This window comes from Antennarius striatus, chromosome 17 (genome assembly GCF_040054535.1).
Source record: "Antennarius striatus isolate MH-2024 chromosome 17, ASM4005453v1, whole genome shotgun sequence".
Lineage (NCBI taxonomy): Eukaryota > Metazoa > Chordata > Actinopteri > Lophiiformes > Antennariidae > Antennarius > Antennarius striatus.
The window spans coordinates 8,392,896-8,410,955 of NC_090792.1; the positions used below are offsets into that span (position 1 = coordinate 8,392,896).

The 18,060-nt window shown below is 39.6% G+C and overlaps 1 protein-coding gene across 1 annotated transcript in view; it reads left to right on the forward strand.

The window, feature by feature from the left end:
• The window catches only part of dlgap2a (discs, large (Drosophila) homolog-associated protein 2a), a 45,822-nt gene extending 29,569 nt beyond the window's left edge, over positions 1-16,253 (forward strand). Inside the window, exons 7-12 of the mRNA XM_068338914.1 lie at positions 5,518-5,903; positions 12,164-12,255; positions 12,414-12,853; positions 12,972-13,063; positions 15,799-15,951; positions 16,047-16,253. Coding sequence (XP_068195015.1) covers positions 5,518-5,903; positions 12,164-12,255; positions 12,414-12,853; positions 12,972-13,063; positions 15,799-15,951; positions 16,047-16,253 — 1,370 coding nt within the window. The remainder of the gene's footprint in view (positions 1-5,517; positions 5,904-12,163; positions 12,256-12,413; positions 12,854-12,971; positions 13,064-15,798; positions 15,952-16,046) is intronic.
• Positions 16,254-18,060: the final 1,807 nt, after the last annotated feature.

Below are 18,060 nucleotides of genomic sequence, written 5' to 3' on the forward strand. Positions count from 1 at the left end.
GGACAGTGTCAGATGTCACTGCATGAATAATTCATTTTATCTAATGTATTTTATGTCAGTAATTCACGCTTAAAAAAGACACCACCTTGGTATTAATAAAGTTTCAACATTGATCCTCCGATTATTTTATTTTAAAAACAATTAAATGTATTTTACGCTTGACTCTATATCAGCTAGAGTGACTTTATTACAAATGATTTATACCCAATCACTAAACCACCTTCGTCCTTTGTTTGAAACTGTTGATGCATCTCAAGAGCAAAAATTGGATTCTATATTAGGATATTTATGACAACAGTGCTGTCTGAAACCTGCCTCCTACATCCCTCCATCTCAAGGTCTGCACCATTATGTGAATGCACAAGCAGCAGCACCACCTTTGTATGTTTCTACTATTAGCATCTGTTGCGCATTTTAGCAATCCATATAGCTGATGAGAGGCGTGTTTGTTTTTCGAGAGGGGTGAGGTGAAGAACACAGCGACATGCATCTAGCTGATGACAAGCAGATGCTATTCAATGTGTCTTGATTACTGACTGCATCAGCCATTACTGAGACAGACGCAGAAGGCTGAAGAACGCCTTTGATGGCAGATCAAGACGAACTGCCCATGAAATTACAGTATTTGCCACCACTGACGTTTTGTGTTTGTTGTTTGGACTCAGCGTTGCTGGACGTCGGGACATCCTTTTCAGGTTCAGTTCAAGTGATGATTCATCCAATCATGTCTTTCTATTTTTAGCTTCTTTTATTCGTATTTCCTTACTCGTGACTTTGTAATGGAGTTGACTATCTTTCTTCCTCTCTATCCTTTCCTCGACATTTGCATATCCTTGGAAAAATGCTGCAAAAAAAAAAATGCTGCATTTCCTCCTTTACAGTGATAAATTCAGTCAGGAAGAAAAACTTTAAATGACACATCACTCAACCACCCACCCCCCAACCCCCCGAGTCCGCCCCCCCAGTCTGCCTCCTCCACATGTTGGCGTACAACCAGTACTGATGGATGCTGAGTTCCTAACAGAGATCGAGTGGTTAACTGCCTTTGTGGACAATGTTAATCAGTGTCACACAGTAATAGTGTGTGTGTGTGTGTGTGTGTGTGTGTGTGTGTGCGTGCGCGTGCGTGCATGCGTGTGTGTGTGTGTGTCTCTAAAGATAGGTCTATTATTATTTTTGTCTGCATGTATTCTCATAGTTTAACACCTTAAAAGGGGTCAACTTTTTAGTCTTACAGCAAAATCTTATATATATTTTAATGCGTGCATGAAGATACCTCTATTATTACACTATTAAAATATACTTAATGTGTCTTTGTGCCTCATATGCACAGGCAGGAGTATTGTGCTTACGTTCCTGTTGAAATATTCACAACTACATCACAGCATTAGCCACTGGTTCTCAATTATTCTCTGTCAACCCCTTTGGAAACAGAAAAATATCTGAGTCTGTCTTCCCACAGGAGGCAAATTCTCAAACCTCCCACTCCCTGCTGTACGGAGCTCGATGTTTTCAATGATCAGAGCCTAGACGCCAAAAAGCTCCACATATTGTGCATTAATTTTATCCTGTAGGCTGACTGAACTGAGCTCAATTTTGTCTGGATTTGAATGTCACTTATTTTATTTTATTTTATTTTTTATTTTTATACACTTTTATAATTCCCAAAGGGAAGTTAAGAACGCACACTCTAGTTTTATTTTGTTAGTAAATCACACGCATGCATATTAGTGAGTACAGGCCCCTGTAATACACACAACCAGACAAGGGGCCTGTAGGCATGCAATAGGAGGTAGAGTGGCAGGCAGCTCTTTTGTGGTGCACCCAAATGAGCAGCTTGTGAGGAAGGACGACGCCTTGCTCAAGGGCGCCTCGGCAGTGCTCCTCCCACTGTCAGCTCACTTTCAGGTGTCTTTTTGGGGGCGGGAATTGAACCGCCGATCTCAGAACATCGGACGACCCGCTCTATCACCCGCTCTACCACTGAGCCACAGCCGCCCCACTTACGTATTTCTTTGATGAATAAGGATTTTTCTTTTCATCTGTGTCTGAACTTGATGCATGAGTTTATGTTTTGTGCTGTCTCACTGGCTGCCACGTCATGTTTGAAGTGAAATTAATCTTGAACAATCAGTTGATGCATTCCATTCCCAGTCAGTGTTACCCTTGCATGTCCACCACTGACGTAAAACCCAGTATAGAGCTTCCAGTTTGGTAACAAATCAGCACACACCTCAGTTCATATTTTACACAAGTAGTTTTTTTAATTTATCATGCATGAAATCTGAATGTTGAGTAATAAGGCAGCTGCCAAAATGGGATCAAGAATTATAATGACACCTGTCTTATAGTGACTCTATTTTGGTTCTCCTTCTGATTCATGGTCCCTGAATGGGTCATCTTTTTCCTCTCTTCATCTCCCTGTCTATCACTCTCTCTCTCACACACACACACACACACACACACACACACACACACACACACACACACACACACACACACACACACACACACACACACACACTGCTCAAACAGTTATAAACAGAAAACTCACTGTCCTCTCCTGACCTTTGTAGATGACTCACTACGTTACACCGGCAGAAGGCCTGATTAATAAGACAAAAATGCCCTAAAAGATTGGCAGCGTTTTGCTTTTTGAACCCAAGCAGCATTCGCCCTTTGTCCTCTTTCTTCCCATCTTCCCACCTCTTCAGTAATGTGTCTCCTCATCCATGAGAAGTTAATTTTGTGAATGGACAGCAGCATGCGTCATTAAGCCCTTGAAGCAGAATGCTCATCACAGACCAGACGTCTGCAGTTATTTATATACACATTTATAAAATAATGGGGTGAGAAGGAGGCCTTAAGGTGTGTGAGCAGGCTAGAGGTGATACCCTCCATTTCATTCTCAACATAAATAATATTCCTACATAAAAAGTGTGACAAACATATAAAATATTTCTGTTGGTGCTGAATAAAGTGTTTGTTACGTGATTTTGTTCCTACAGCTCCAGAGACATTGATGTACTATTAATTCTTTGCCACAACTTTTCAGGGAGATACAGCTCATTAGAACTGAAAATAGATCAGATTCTGGTCTCTTTTCTGTAATTGCGTTGTCTGTTGTTGGTGTTTGTAAAACTGAAACAGAAATGCAGTGTTCAACACCGATTGCTTCTTCTTCAAGGAAAATGATAACCCTCAAATTAACCTGCAGTACGACTCTGTGTTCTTCCTCCATGACGTCTTTCTGCCTTCTGCTCTTGGCTACGAGGTTCCTGGCACACTCAGCTTTGATCAAAAAAACATTCAATCCAGCTGTCGTTTCAGATGTTTCAACCGTGACTACACTGACTGAGCATCGCTCTCAGAGCCCCACTTGAAAATAACAACACGTCATAGTCTAGAAGTTGTTCAGGACTCATTCCTCAGCCCATCTCACTGTGGATTTAGTCCATATTTTCATTTGTACTTGAAAGAAAATAATCCCCTTCTTTCTCTCATGAAATGGACAGAATAAGATGGGAGTTGTCAGGAATCATTGAGCTGTGCCTCCTCACCAGGATCCTTCACACATGAGGCCTGTTGATCGCTGCTGCAGTTTATCATTCAAAATCTGAGGAGAGCCTTGTGTCGCAGACGCGTTCATGTTCTCCGTGACTCTACTGACGTATCCATTTTGTTAAAGATATACATCTACATCTTCTAAATAGCGCATGCGCTTTTAAATATTCTCTCGATATTAAAAAGTGAATTGAAGAGGAGAAAAAATGCGTCTGCACTGCAGAGGAAAACATCTCTTCAACAGAGAGAATTCTCTCAGCAGGAGATTCGATCAATATCATGTCAGAAAAGTACCAATAAAAAGTCACCCCGCAAAGATTGCTTTTATATTGTTCATGATTTGCAAACCTCTCAATTCTATTGAGTTGTGAAATCTAATGTCCCATTATAATTGGCATGATATATTAGCTCTCCTCTTCTGCTAATGAGGCTATTAAGTACTAAAAGTAAATTAATTATGCAACTAGAGGGCACTGGGAGAGAGTGTACCTCCGCCAAGAATTTAAGAATCCTTCTATGGTGAAACCATAACCTGCCGTGATCTGTCTCTTGTTGGCTTGGCATGATCGTGCCCTTCAACAAAAGCAAGTACCACTACAAGAGAAACGACGTCATACCAAGCCAATCAGGCTTTTCAATTCTGTAAATTCTCCTTCAGGATCGCTCCCTGTCCTCAAGGTCTACCCTTCCCAACGAATATTTTTGAAATCTAAAGACTTTTTGAGTTGTTCTGTGTACTTTAAAACAAACAAATGCCACCAATCACATGACTTCCGCCTGCTCTAGTTGATAGATGATGATAGGATTTGCTAACAAATGGGTAATGATCTGTCTGTATACTACCTTGTAATTTTAGTAATATATCTAACTGTTTAGAAGTTTTTGCTTAGAGTCAGTTAATGAGAAACTAGAAAATTATTTCCAACTTTGAGGGTAAATCTGATCAGAAATCAGGAAGTGGACAACAGATGATTTGAAGGTTATTATCATTATTATTATTATTATTATTATTATTATTATTATTATTATTATTATTATTATTATTATTATTATTATTATTAATAATAATAATAATAATAATAATAATAATAACCAAGAGTTGAACAAAAAATGCTTGAAAAAATTGTGAGGTGATAATTTGCTTATTGATTTCTACAGGCTTAACTGTTTGTTTAAAACTTAAAAACTTCAGCCTCCATCACAGTTGAAAAAATATTAAAGATATTTCCTGTAGCAAGAGCGTTGTTCTTTAATTTTGAAATTAAAGTATATCCATAAACTATAAAAATAAACTCTACATTTAAATGTGTATTTTTTTTCCAGGTAGAAATGAATTTACAGTAGACGCCAAAACCACAATGGCCAAGTTTTTTTAGGGATGTTATTAATCTATTTCCTAACATTTTTTTAAAAATGGACATCATAAATGTTTTGTAATTATTGTTTCCAATTGTAAAAATTCAAATACCTCGAGTCTTATCCATTCAAGTAGCAGGGGGAGGTGGAGAATGTAGAAAATTACCAATTTATTTTAACCTTTAATGGCACAGAAAGTACAAAAAATGATGTCACACAACTGGCGGAATATTTATGATATAATATTGTGTAGGTTCACCATCTCTTTTACTCTGGCAAAATAATGTTTTTTAAAGACTAAATAGTATTTGTATATAAATTGAACTTAAATTGCACTGCTCATTTAAATTGTCATGTTAATGTTAATGGTCATGTTAATGTTAATGGTCATGTTAATGTTAATGGTGTTAATGGTCATGTTAATGTTAATGGTCATGTTAATGTTAATGGTCATGTTAATGTTAATGGCAATGTAACTTTTAACGATAATGTTACCGCTGGTGAATTAAGATTTGTTTGCTAAAATTCGTGCATAAAATATATTAGGCCTCTCTGAATTTGATCTTTATGAATTTTGAATTTTGCCACCTTCTCCAGCAATCACTTACACGCCCAACTACAAGAAGAACCCTCCTCCGGTTCCGCCCCGCACCACCTCCAAACCCCTCATCTCCATCACCGCCCAGAGCAGCACTGAGTCCACCCAGGATGCCTACCACGAGGGAAGGCACCCTCATGGCGGGATGTGGGCCCCTGATGTCCTCAGCTTGGGGCTGACCCCAGGGAGGGCCCTCTACAACTCCACTGACAGCCTGGACAGCGCCAAGGCTGTAACCATCGCCATGGAAGCAGCAGGGGTAATGGCTGGGAAAAGACACCCGTCCACAGACAGCCACAGCTCGGTGCTCACCTGCGACAAGGCCATCCTGGTGTCCAAGGCGGAGGAGTACCTGAAGACTCCTCGATCCTCTATAGGGATACAGGTTTGTGTCTCACAAGAATGGAATGAGCATTGAAATGAGTTCAACACAGAATAACTCCTCTGTTTAAAGCAGCTAAAAATAGCAAGCATGAGTCATCTCACTGCAATCCATCAATTTTAAGATTAAACTCATACTAGAGACGGATTTGCAAAATGATAATTAACTCCATGGTTCGATTGGTTCAATCAATCCATCTCTTTTACTGTATTTATTTTTCTTTTAGTCAAATCGGTCATTCTTTCTCTCTTTTTCCCTCTTTCATTCTTTTTGTCTTCCAACTATGTGATCATATTTGGGGGTTTTCTACCTTTTTCTGTGACACTAGTTGAGGTTCGGGGGTTTTTGCTGTCCAGCTGGAGATTAACGGATGCAGATCTGCTGCAGAAACTCTAGTTGTGTTATCTTTTACCCCACATGAATCTATAAATTCAAACACTTACTCTGCGTACAGTACAACCTGCTTACAACCCAGGAAAAAAAACACACATTCATCATTATTAGTTCTAAATCTGCATGTTTGAATGTCATTAGGTGACGTTTGTGTCTTTCTAAAAAATAAATCAAGCACTCCTAAAAGGGTAATTGCTATGTTTTTATTAGGCAATAACAACCTTTGGCTAGAGATCGGTCAAGCACTTAATTTACACCAAAGCCATTGACTGTCAGATGCTGCCATCATGGAGTCAGCCAGCGATTAAATGATCCTTTCAAAGTCAGTTGCTGCACTGCGATGTATCGCGTCTGAAGTTAGAGCTGCCGGTTCTGCCCAGTTACGTGTAAATGAGGACAATTAAAAATAGCCTCAATACATTAACTAGCAGCTCATTAAAATGATATGCTTTGATTTACTTTGCATTTTGGACGTTGAAGTAACTTGGTTACTGTCAGGTTTCTGTAGGAAAAGTTCATAAAACGTTGAACGTGTTCAACTATGAGTAAAGGTGACCTCTGAGTTAACACATAACTACTGAGTAGAATAGATTTGATGAGCTCCACTTAGTTTAGCCCTCCCCTAAACAATGACAATAATCAGTGGGAAAATAATAAGCAGCTATGGGATTTAAATAATCAGCTATAAACCAATTGGCTCAACCCAACAATAGAATGTAAAAAGACTGACAGATATCTTAAAGATGTGTGATAAATGTCTTATTTCCCTTGACAGAGGGGGGTTTACATTCTAGATTCACATTCTGGAGCGAAAACTCACATTGAGATTAGTTAAGTACATCCTCCAGTAATTTAAAACCCAAATAATATTCTCTGTGGTACATGAGTAAGGCTTTAAAAGAGAATTTCAGCTTTTTTAAAATAGAATTATATTTTAATGTTTTAATTAAGATGATAAAGTATTTATCATTTTGTAAGCAATAGCAGAATTTCCTAGAGAAAAGGGGTTTTATTTAAACACAAAAAATATGTAAACAAGATAAAACTATTCAAAATAAAAATGCATATAAAAGTTAGAGACTGTTTTCTCAGTGTGTTTTCCGGACTTGCTTTGAAATGCATATAAATATAAATGTTAACAGTTGTTAATACTGGCTCTTACAGCTGGTGCATGTATAGGCTCCTGTATATGAAAGCAATTTTGCTGCCTGCTGGTTTGTTAATTGCTTTCCACTTTAGATCCTGCTGTAATGTAACTGTTGTGGTATGTTGGTATTAATGGCTCAAAGCTTTGCAAATATTGATCTATCATTGTTGTAGTTAGTGCCAGGTGATTGGACATTATCAGGGGAAGGAAGGGTGAGTTGAGCCACTTTTTATTTTGGGCGACTTTAATGTGAGGACATAAGCATAATGTGTCCTATGAAATTTTCTGCATGCAGTGTATATTTTATGATGTGTTACATTCCTTAGAAAAATCTTTTGGTTGTAGACTAAACTGATTTCAAAAGAAAACTTAAATAAAAAAATTAAAGAAGCTATATAGAAAAAGGGGGTCTTGACTCACCTTGTCATTTATGAGGAGTAATTTAAACCTTGAGAGAGAATAAGTTAAGCCTCATGGGCTTAAAGTGTGACATTGATTATGTTGTTACTGAATGTAACTCTAATTACCAAAGCAAACTGAATGGTAATTTATTTAGAATATAAATAAATAATACCAAAATAATGGCAATTAACCTCGCCCAGTCGCGTTGAAAAACCGAAAAGTTGATTAGCCTGCATGGTCATTTTTTTAATCCATCATTTTTTGGAACATGTCAGTTTACATTGAGATTTACTTAAATTAGAGCTTTAATCACTTAACAGATAAAAGCATTACTACTTTTTAAACGGTTGGACAAACAGTGGATAATGACAATCATTTTGTGGACTCTTCTAGCTGTGATGTGACAGCACACATTTCCTGAAAAAATACTAATATTCTCATCTCTTTATGCACACATAGAGTAACCTGCTTCTCCATCACTAATCCAGCCTGTAGGGGAATAAATGTCACTTCATTATGCCAAGGTTATTTTCTTTCGAAATATTTTGTTGGCTTGTGCTGTACTTTATACCTTGTTCTTTTCACTTCTATAGCTGCAGTCACTTCAAAACCAAGTACTGTACTGTCACCCTGGTAATCTTTTTTTCTCCACGAGGAAGTGATGGGCAGGTTTGGTATCCAGGAGACGAACGCAGAAGGACAGATGGTGGTTAACTTTACAAAAAGTATGGAAATGGCTATAGTGAATAGTTTCTTCCAGAAGAGGCAGGAACATAGGGTGACCTATAAGAGTGGTGTTAGGAGCACACAGGTAGACTACATCTTGTGTAGACGGTGTAACCTGAAGGAGATCAGTGACTGTAAAGTAGTGGTAGGTGAGAGTGTAGCCAAACAGCATAGGGTGGTGGTGTGTAGGATGACTCTGGCAGTGAGGAAGATGTGTCACATTGTGCTTTTTGCTCTAACATTCTCAATTAATTTGGTGAAGAAAAAAAAAAAAATTCAAAAATATTTAGAAGCGATGGCTGAACCTTTGGGTCACCTAAACCCAAACCTTCTGGCTCAAATTAACCATATCTCCACTGTGGTTGATCAGTTTACGACTGGACGCCTAATCAAGCTGAATTGGCCTTCTTTAGTTTATTGATTTATGATCGCCATCAGAAGGACAGTTTGATCTTTGGCCATCTGGACATTTTGTTGCGTTGGCCTTCTGCAGTCCCTGAGGACCACTGCCCCGCTGTCTTAGATAACCTCTTGCCACCTCAAAGCTGATCCGTGTTGTGTTGTAAATTACTGACTGGCTTATTTATGAAAAACAACTTTAATTGGAGACATAATGAGGTTGCATTTAGAGGATGTCAGAGTTTTAAATGAAGCTCGTGGCTGTTACAAGTCACCAGGTGGTGTTTGTGTATTTCCAATGAAAGGCAACTTTTTGCTGATGTTCATAGTTTCCACACCTGTGCTCATGTTATGGCATGATTTACCAACAAAGTCTGTGCATACACACATATACACACACACCTGCACACACCTACACTCCCCCCCCCCCCCGACACACACACACACACAAACAGATGTACATAGATGTGTATACACACACACGCACACACACACACACACACACACACACACACACACACACACACACACACACACACACACACACACACACACACACACACACACACACACACACACACACACACTTATACATACAACGACACAAAAAACGGCAACGATTTCTGAGTGAAACTAGCTGTCTAGCACAAACAGTCTGTCCAGCTATGGTTTCCGTTTGGAATGGGACAATCGATGTAGTATCCAAAATGCTCCTCGGGCACCTGACAAAAATGGTCTTTAACTACATGCAGCTCTGTTTCTGTAGTCAGCCAACAGAACTATCGCTTCTCTAAAATTTCTTTTCCACTTGCTCTTTTGAAAGGTGTCTTTTCCTTTAACGTTATCTCCTTTCCCAGTCTCACTATTAGATAGCTTTGTTACTCCACTTAGCCTGCTAACATTCATCGACGGCTTCACAATGCCCGCCCAGCGCATGATTTGACAACACAAAGTCATTACGTCACCACGTTGATTTTTGACCATGTTGGATGTGCTTGGTTTATAACACCAATAGATTTGTTTTCATGTGTTTGGTATGAAGTCTGTTCTTATAGTTTAATTGTGGAATTTCCACGGGTTCCCACTAGTATATATATACAAATACATCCTCGGGGTAGGTAAATCTTTTGGATATAAATCTCACAGCTTCCTGGAGGTTTTGTCTTCCCTCTGTCCTCATCCATCACAGATGTGAAACCCGTTCTCTTTTCACGAGTTGGACTTGCTCTTTCTAATCCCAAAGTAATGGAGGTCACCTCAGCAAGCTGCTCCACACTCATTTACTTCCTGCCAATAGTTTCTTCCAAACACCCTGACAGAATGTGAAATGCCTTCCCAAAAATGTCCCTCCCCAGTTTTAATACTGACTAGTTGACAACAGAGGAGCAGTTGGCATTTCCTCTTGACTGACTCCTTATTTTGAACCAATGCCTTTGATCCAATCTCATGATACTGTATTGAGCTGAAGATATATAAATGTCAGATGCACTGAAGGGGTCCAGCGGACATGTCATGTTTGGCTCTTGGACTTATTTTGTTAGAAAACTCTGAATCAGAGTCTCTGTCATGCTAACACATGTTTTCACATGGGACAGTGAGAAGTACCTCTCTGAAGGTCCCAGTAAGCCCGGTCAATAAATAAGTTAAGAAAAACAAGAAAAAAAGTTTAACAATGTAAGATAAATAAGATGATTCTGGATGCGTCCCACCTCTAGTGTGTCGTCTGCGAACTTTACTATGTGAAAGCACGGGTGTTTCGCCAAGCAGTCAGATTCAGGAGTATCAAAGGATTTTTCAAACATTAATTCTAATTACAGTACTCACCGTCAGCATGTTAACATGCTCACAATGAGTATGCATTGTTTTGGTTTAGCACATCAGCACAAAAGCAAAAAATGCATTACATGTTAACAAAATGATCATTAGTTTTGAAGGTATTTGCTCATAAGTATTGCACAGTATCCACACATATCTCTCCATCTGGACAATCTGCACTGCTATTGATTTGCAGACCATTTCTGGAGCAATCACAGTGAACGCAGTAGGCAGTGGAGAAGAAACACCAAAATGGTGGAAAAAGACAAAGAAAGGCCTGAGACAGCAAAAGAAAAGGATTGTGACAGCGAGGCAGCAGGAAATTGTGAAAGCAAGACAAAGAGAGAAGTGAAGGCAAAGTAATTAAACAAGCCAAAGATGAACACGTGGGGACACAAAAAATAAATGACAGACAGAAAAATGTAGCAAAAAAAGGAGCGTTGACAGGGTTTCCATAAAGCCAATAAACATAAGGTGAGTGCTGCAGGCAGCAATAAGATGTCTCTGAATCTGGGCTGGATCACAATCGCAGTCACACAGAAACAGACAGGGTCATCATCAATAATCTCTTCTCACCCCTTAATCTGCACAAACGTCTGAATAGTATTTTTCTGACTGTCTGATCAATGGTTTGCTCTCTTTCAAGTCTTTGCTTAGTCCAAACCAACTTTTGTAGATCATTTGTGGCTCATTAGCTAATAAATTTGTGTTCCATTTGAACCAATTATCCAGTTGTGCATCATGTTTGGTGCTTGACACGTAGTGTACATCAGGTGTGTCACTAAAAGCCTGTCAGTGTTGATAAGTGAGGCTGGTTCTAGAGATGTGAGTGAACCCTACAGCAGCATTATGTGCTATAAAACTAAAACAATGACCTGAGGGCACCTGCAGAGTCACTTCATAAAACTCTGCGGGTCCCTTCTCATAACTTGTCATTTGATCTATTATGCATGTAAAAATATTAATTAATCTACCTTTAACCTGTTGAAATAAGTACTGTTTACCAGGGAAGAACAGTTTCACAATTAAGGGTTCGATTAAATTTTTCTTGAATATTGAATACTTGATTTGATTAGTCAATCCTCGTAACTGAAATGGAAAATATATCAGCCATGTAAATTCCTCTCTTTTAATACTTCGGTGTGCTAATCTTCCCTTGTTTTTCTTGTTTTTTCAAGATAATGTTCTGTAGAAATGTAAAATCCCCTGGATGCCAATTCAGTCTTGATGCTTCGATAAATCACGTAATGTTTACTTTATGACAGGCTTTGTGCTGCTGAGGTACATCGTCCACTCCCAAACCAATAAGCCCAGCAGCACTGGGGAATGCATGCTCCCATAATGAGAAGTGCTATTGGTTCATGTCATTTCTTCGCATTAGGTGGAGGCGGCCACAGACTCTGAATCTGAAAGCAAAGGCTCGCGGGAATACCACTCTGTCGGGATCCAGGTGGAGGACAAGAACAAGAAAGGGTGAGATAGTGGCTCTGAGGTTTTCAACTCATTTGGAAACCTCAGTCTTTGATGTGTGCTCTCCTCATTATGAACAATGCTATCATTGTCTCTATTATTTGCCTTTGTAGCCTATGTGTAGCAGTGTGTGTTCAACCAACTATGTCTATCTTCCTCAGGCAGGGAAGGTTCAAACGCTCCAACAGTGTAACTGCAGCGGTGCAGGCTGACATGGAGTTGGAGGGCTTCCCTATCATGGAGGACAAGGGCCTGCAGTTTGGTGGGGGTTTCCAGCGCCACTCGGAGCCCAGCACACCCACCCAGTACGGAGCAGTGCGAACCGTCCGAACCCAGGGGCTCTTCAGCTACCGTGATGATTACCGTACCCCCGCCGAACCCCCAAGCCCGAGAGAGACCACCAGCGAGACCACCTGGCAGCTGGAACCCCCTTCCCCCCGAGAGAAGGCGGCCTCGTCAGTCGAGTCAGGCAGGGCCTCCCCCTCGCTGAGGAGGGACGGGAGCTGGTTCATGCAACTGCTCCACACCGACACCAAGAGAATTGAGGGATGGTGTAAGGAGATGGAGGCAGAGGCTGAAGAGAACGACCTGACCGAAGAAAGTGAGCGTCACGCAAGTGTAAAACGTGAACACACAGCTATGTAGGCATCCTACTTCATTGTGTGTGTGTGTGTGTGTGTGTGTGTGTGTCTGTGTGTGTGTGCGCGTGTGTGTTTCAGTCCTTGGCAAAATCAGAAGTGCAGTGGGAAGCGCTCAGCTGCTCATGTCTCAGAAATTCCAGCAATTCTACTGGCTGTGTCAGCAAAACCTGGTAAGAGAATGTGTGTGTGGGGGGGGGGGGGGTCTGCATGCAGGTGGGTGTATGTTCTAAATGTCCTAAGCACATTTTTCATTATCCATCATGCTAACACTAGCTTAGCTATAGGGGGTTGTGCTCACATCCCACAATTATGAAAAAGTCTTTATCCAGAGCTCAGTGATAATTTCAACACGATTATTCAAGAGTTTTGAAGCACACTCACAAAATAAAAGATGGAAGGATGTTTAAATGCTTTTCTCATATATTGTGTAAATCGTTTCAGTCTTTGTTATGGCAATGCAGATAAACACAGTGCACAAGACGATAATATCTGTGCATATACTGAAAATAAAAACCTCAATAACACTTTTAAATGTTGACAGAAATATAATGGACAGAGTACAAGAGAAGGTAAAAGACCACAGGCTGTGCTGTGAGATGACTTTTAATCATTAGAAGCATTTCTACATTCCTTCATGGTTTCTCACAACCTTTGTTTTCCAACCCTCAAGACACATTTAATGCTTTTGGCGGCCCTTACGACTGAATCAAAGCTCCCAGAATATCATTGACTGCGGGAAGTTACAACACTGTGAATCAATAGCTATCCAGCATATTTATATGTGACCTGAACATTTTGAAATGAACAATGCAAGAGTGTGGTTGAATGTGTGAGGTATTATAATGATGCTGCCTTGTCCTGAGAAGAAAGGAACGCAGACCTCAATTTCCAGACAACAGCTCTTCTATTGCTCGTCTAAGAAAGGAACACACACAGGGTCAGGGATTTCTGCCTCTTTTTTTTTTTTGCCATCTTTTTTTTTTCACTGTTCTCAACTACTTTTATCGATCTGAGCCAAATGCCCAATATTTCAAATGAAGTTGGTGTGGCGCTTTGAGAGGCAGTGTTGCTGTTTCTGCAACATGCAGCAGAATATGATCATTCAGGGGGAGTGGGAGTTGTTCAGGGAGCCAATACAGGGAATCAGCATTTTAGCCCAAAACAAGCACTTTGTCCCATTACAAGATGCAAGACTGCAACAACTTTTTCATTACCAAAAACGTTGTAGCAGTTCTCTGCTTTAAAAAAAAGGCTTAGAGATAATCACTTCACACGTTAGCTGAATTTGTTCTTTAAATGCTCACGCACCTCCTATATCAGCTGTCATTAAGCTTTACTTAAAAATAAATAATTATATAGATCAACAGTGTGGATGGAGAAAGTATTTGTGGGAGACGCTCCAGGATTAAAAGCCAGGCCTTAAAATTCCCCAACTGTTCCAAGATCTTGCAGCTCTGGATGTCTGAGCCTTGAAGACTTCTGAAACAATTTGCAGAACATCAGAAGTTCAGGGGTCAGAATAAAGTTAGTGAAACAAAACAAAATTTAGTACTTTAAATTAATTACTTTGTCATACAATAACAAATAACACTTATCTCATTCAAAAAAATGATTTGCGTCTTGAAATAAAAAATATGCCTGTAAATTAACATTTAACTGTAAATGTTCCTCGCAGCTATTACTGACAATGTTTATATACTAATTTAAGCAAAGTTCTGAAAACGTCTGACTTTCACTTTTTGAGCTTGTTTCTGGTGATGTCATATTTTGCATTTCTGTGATCTTCCGTCATTTAAAGTCAAATGATGCCTCGTTGATATGATTCTCAGTGAAGCACCACACTGTGATAGACATAATGCCATTCTGAAAACACTGAAAGAACCACTAGGAATCAAACAATAAAGAATGGATGTAATGATTCAACAATGATAGTGGTGTCAGCGCTCTTTGAACGAAGACCTTGCAATAACACACAGAACACACTTAGCCAAACAATACCAGTGTAAAGCTTCCCCAGTGTGATTTAGATGGCGTGTCTGCATTCCAATTACTCTGAGTTTATTGAGTTGACGCGTCCCATCACAGATGTGCTGTTGAAGTAGGTCTGTCATCTGGGCTCTGACACAGTTTATGTTGCTGAATCTGCTGTCTTGAGACAAACTGGAAGAACTCAAACAAGAATCAGTAGGTTGACTTTAACTGAAGAAAATCAACATGTCCAACCTTCAAAAAAACCACAATAACAATTCAAATTGCAAACAATATGGACATTTGCTTGCCCCATTACATCACCTCAATGTTCTGCAAGGCCTGATCCGTATAACTTTGATGTGGTTCATTACATGTGGTGAATAGGAAGCCATGTGCACATTTAACATCATGCATACATTTTAAATAAGGAAATAATAGTGCCATGTTGTAAGTACGTACACCCTGTTCTCTCTCTTTCTCTAGTAAACGGGGTGACAAAATAAAAGAGATTTTGACCTGTGCATTGAAATTATCACGAAATTATTAACTTCAAGTATTCGCTCATAACTCATTAAACCGCAGGCTGGTCACAGACAATAAGGTGCTGCTCAGTCTGACGTGTCTTTTGTGTCAGGAATGGAGCGGTGAAGAGGTCTGAACTCACAAAGGAAGCTTATTACCTCAAAGCTCATTTATGGAAATAAGACCGAAAAACTCTGCATCACGAACTGTTTTATCATATTTCAACCTAAATTCCCAAAGCTTGTATTCAGGGCTCTTTTGTCTTTGACAAGGACATCTAGTAAAATACCATAATAGTGGTGTTCATGTGACTCTTTTGTGCATATTTGCCTCCCCGTGAAAAGGCAATGAACCATCATGTCACCATAGGCATTTGTGCTTTCTTTCTTTAACTCTTCTGACTGGTGTCCAGGACCCCAGTGCCATGCCACGGCCTACCTCTCAGGATTTGGCTGGGTTCTGGGACCTGCTGCAGCTCTCCATCGATGATGTGACCATGAAGTTCGACCAGTTGCAGCAGATCAAGAACAACAACTGGAGGAACCTAGATAGCCCAGAGAAGAAAGTGAGGGGTTTTCTTGCAAAAGATTGTGTTTTCAGCTGCTGAATGATTGTTATGAAACCAAAAACAACACCCTGTTTCTACCTTTGTTTCCAAAGCCACCAGCTCCAGTACCAAAGAAGACAATTCGACAGAAGAGCATGATAACGAGGGAGAAATCACTGGACCTCCCAGACAGACACCGGCAGGAGGCCCGTCGGCGTCTCATGGCAGTCAAGAGGGCAGCTTCATTCCGGCAGAACTCAGCTTCAGAGCGAGCAGACAGCATCGAGATCTATATTCCCGAGGCTCAGACTAGACTTTGAGAAGACAGGGTCAGGGGCCGACACATCTCCCTGCTCCCACATTTAAAAAACTTTGAAACTAGCCTTTTTTCTAGACTTCTACCCTCTCTACTCTTCCTTTATCCATTCGTTGTCTGATCTTGACAGCCATCCTCAGCGCCCTTTGCCAATACCATTGGTCTGTAGGATGTGCCAAGCCTCTTCTCCCATTGCCAAAATAAGTGTTAGCAAAAATGATTGATGACTGATATGGATTGGTTGGGTTTCTCCTTGATTTGCTGGTGATCATCATACTCAGCTACTACTCTAGTTGTCACATCCAGGGTCAAGGGTGGGTATGTCTGTAGTTTTTCAGCATTTGCAAAGTGCCATTTAAAAAGTGCAGCTTTGAAAACCTACCAGCAACCAGGTCTTTTAGCTACAAAGAGTAAATGAGAGAAATTCTAATTATTTCGAGATGTTCAAAATGGTCAGTGGTCAGTGTTTTTAAATGATTTAAAGTTATATTATGACTATACTTTTAGTGTCTCTCATGTTTCGGGGGGGGGGGGGGTGTTAATTACAAGCTAAATATCACTAAATTGTTGTAAGTTCAAAACTTTGAAAAGTGCCAGTGCTTGAAATACCTCAACTATGTGCATGTGGCACTGATCACCCATTCAAGGTTATTCAGGCACCCCTTATAAGCTCTGGACTGGTCAGTGTTGAAAAATGCAGTCTTCTTCAATCTGGCTGCAGTTAAATATTTTACTTGGTCTGGATTAGTGGAAGTGTGACATCTGTCAGATCATCGTCATGCACATTTCAAATATATGTCCTATTTAACTCATGTTCCTGTTGCCAAATTTAAAATATTGATATTTACTTGAAACTGAAATCATGAAAGTCTTGTGCAAACATTTTCACTGTTAATGCAGTAAAAAAAAACTGTGAAGGTTTGTGTAACTCCTTAGATGAAAATGTGTAGATGAATGCACTTACGCACTTATTCCAATTCTCTCTATTTCAAAGGGAGATGTACATACCCAAGTTCATAATAGTACTGTTGTCATTTTGAATTGTGAGCAGGAATGCTATTTATTGTTTGTGTTTTTCCTCATGATCACTGCTTGCTCTGTCTTGCTTTTGGCAAACTGAAATTTATTTCATTTTTTTTTACATTCACATACTCAATCATATGAAAGCAAACTGCTGAGCTTTCATCTACATCACTCTCTTTGGACATTAAAACTAGTGCCCTCAGCTATAGGTGAGAGAATTGATATGAAAACTGCTGAAAAACAAAACGTCTTCACAATAGTTTCGTAAATTAATCGTTGTATTTCCCGGACAGTTCTTTATTTATAAAGGATTCCTGAAGTAGTACCATGATTGCATCCATTCCCTCTGGTAACATCTGAGAAATATTTTACAAAATTGGGGCAGATGCATTCTAGGGGAATCCAAGCACTGAGTCCAAAATACTGTAACTAATAGCCCCAAGTGTCCTGTTGTACAGAGACTCATGAGGAATAAGGTATTTTCTGTCTGTTGCTATGCAGAGAAGTTCTTGATATTCTGCCACAAGATTAGCTTGATTTATTTGCTTTCAATACTTATCCCAGTGTTGAGATGCCACCAAGTGCACCAGTTCTTCACAATTTAAAACATAGCACTAAACATTTAGACAAGTAGATTATGTAAATATATATAGCCACACGAAATGTCTCGTAGGAATGATGTAAACAAAAAAGATATCAGAATAATATTTCATGAAAATAGCAAGTCTTCAAATTGCAGAAAATATGCAAAGAAATTCAAGCTAGGTGGATAATGTGCAAATTATGAT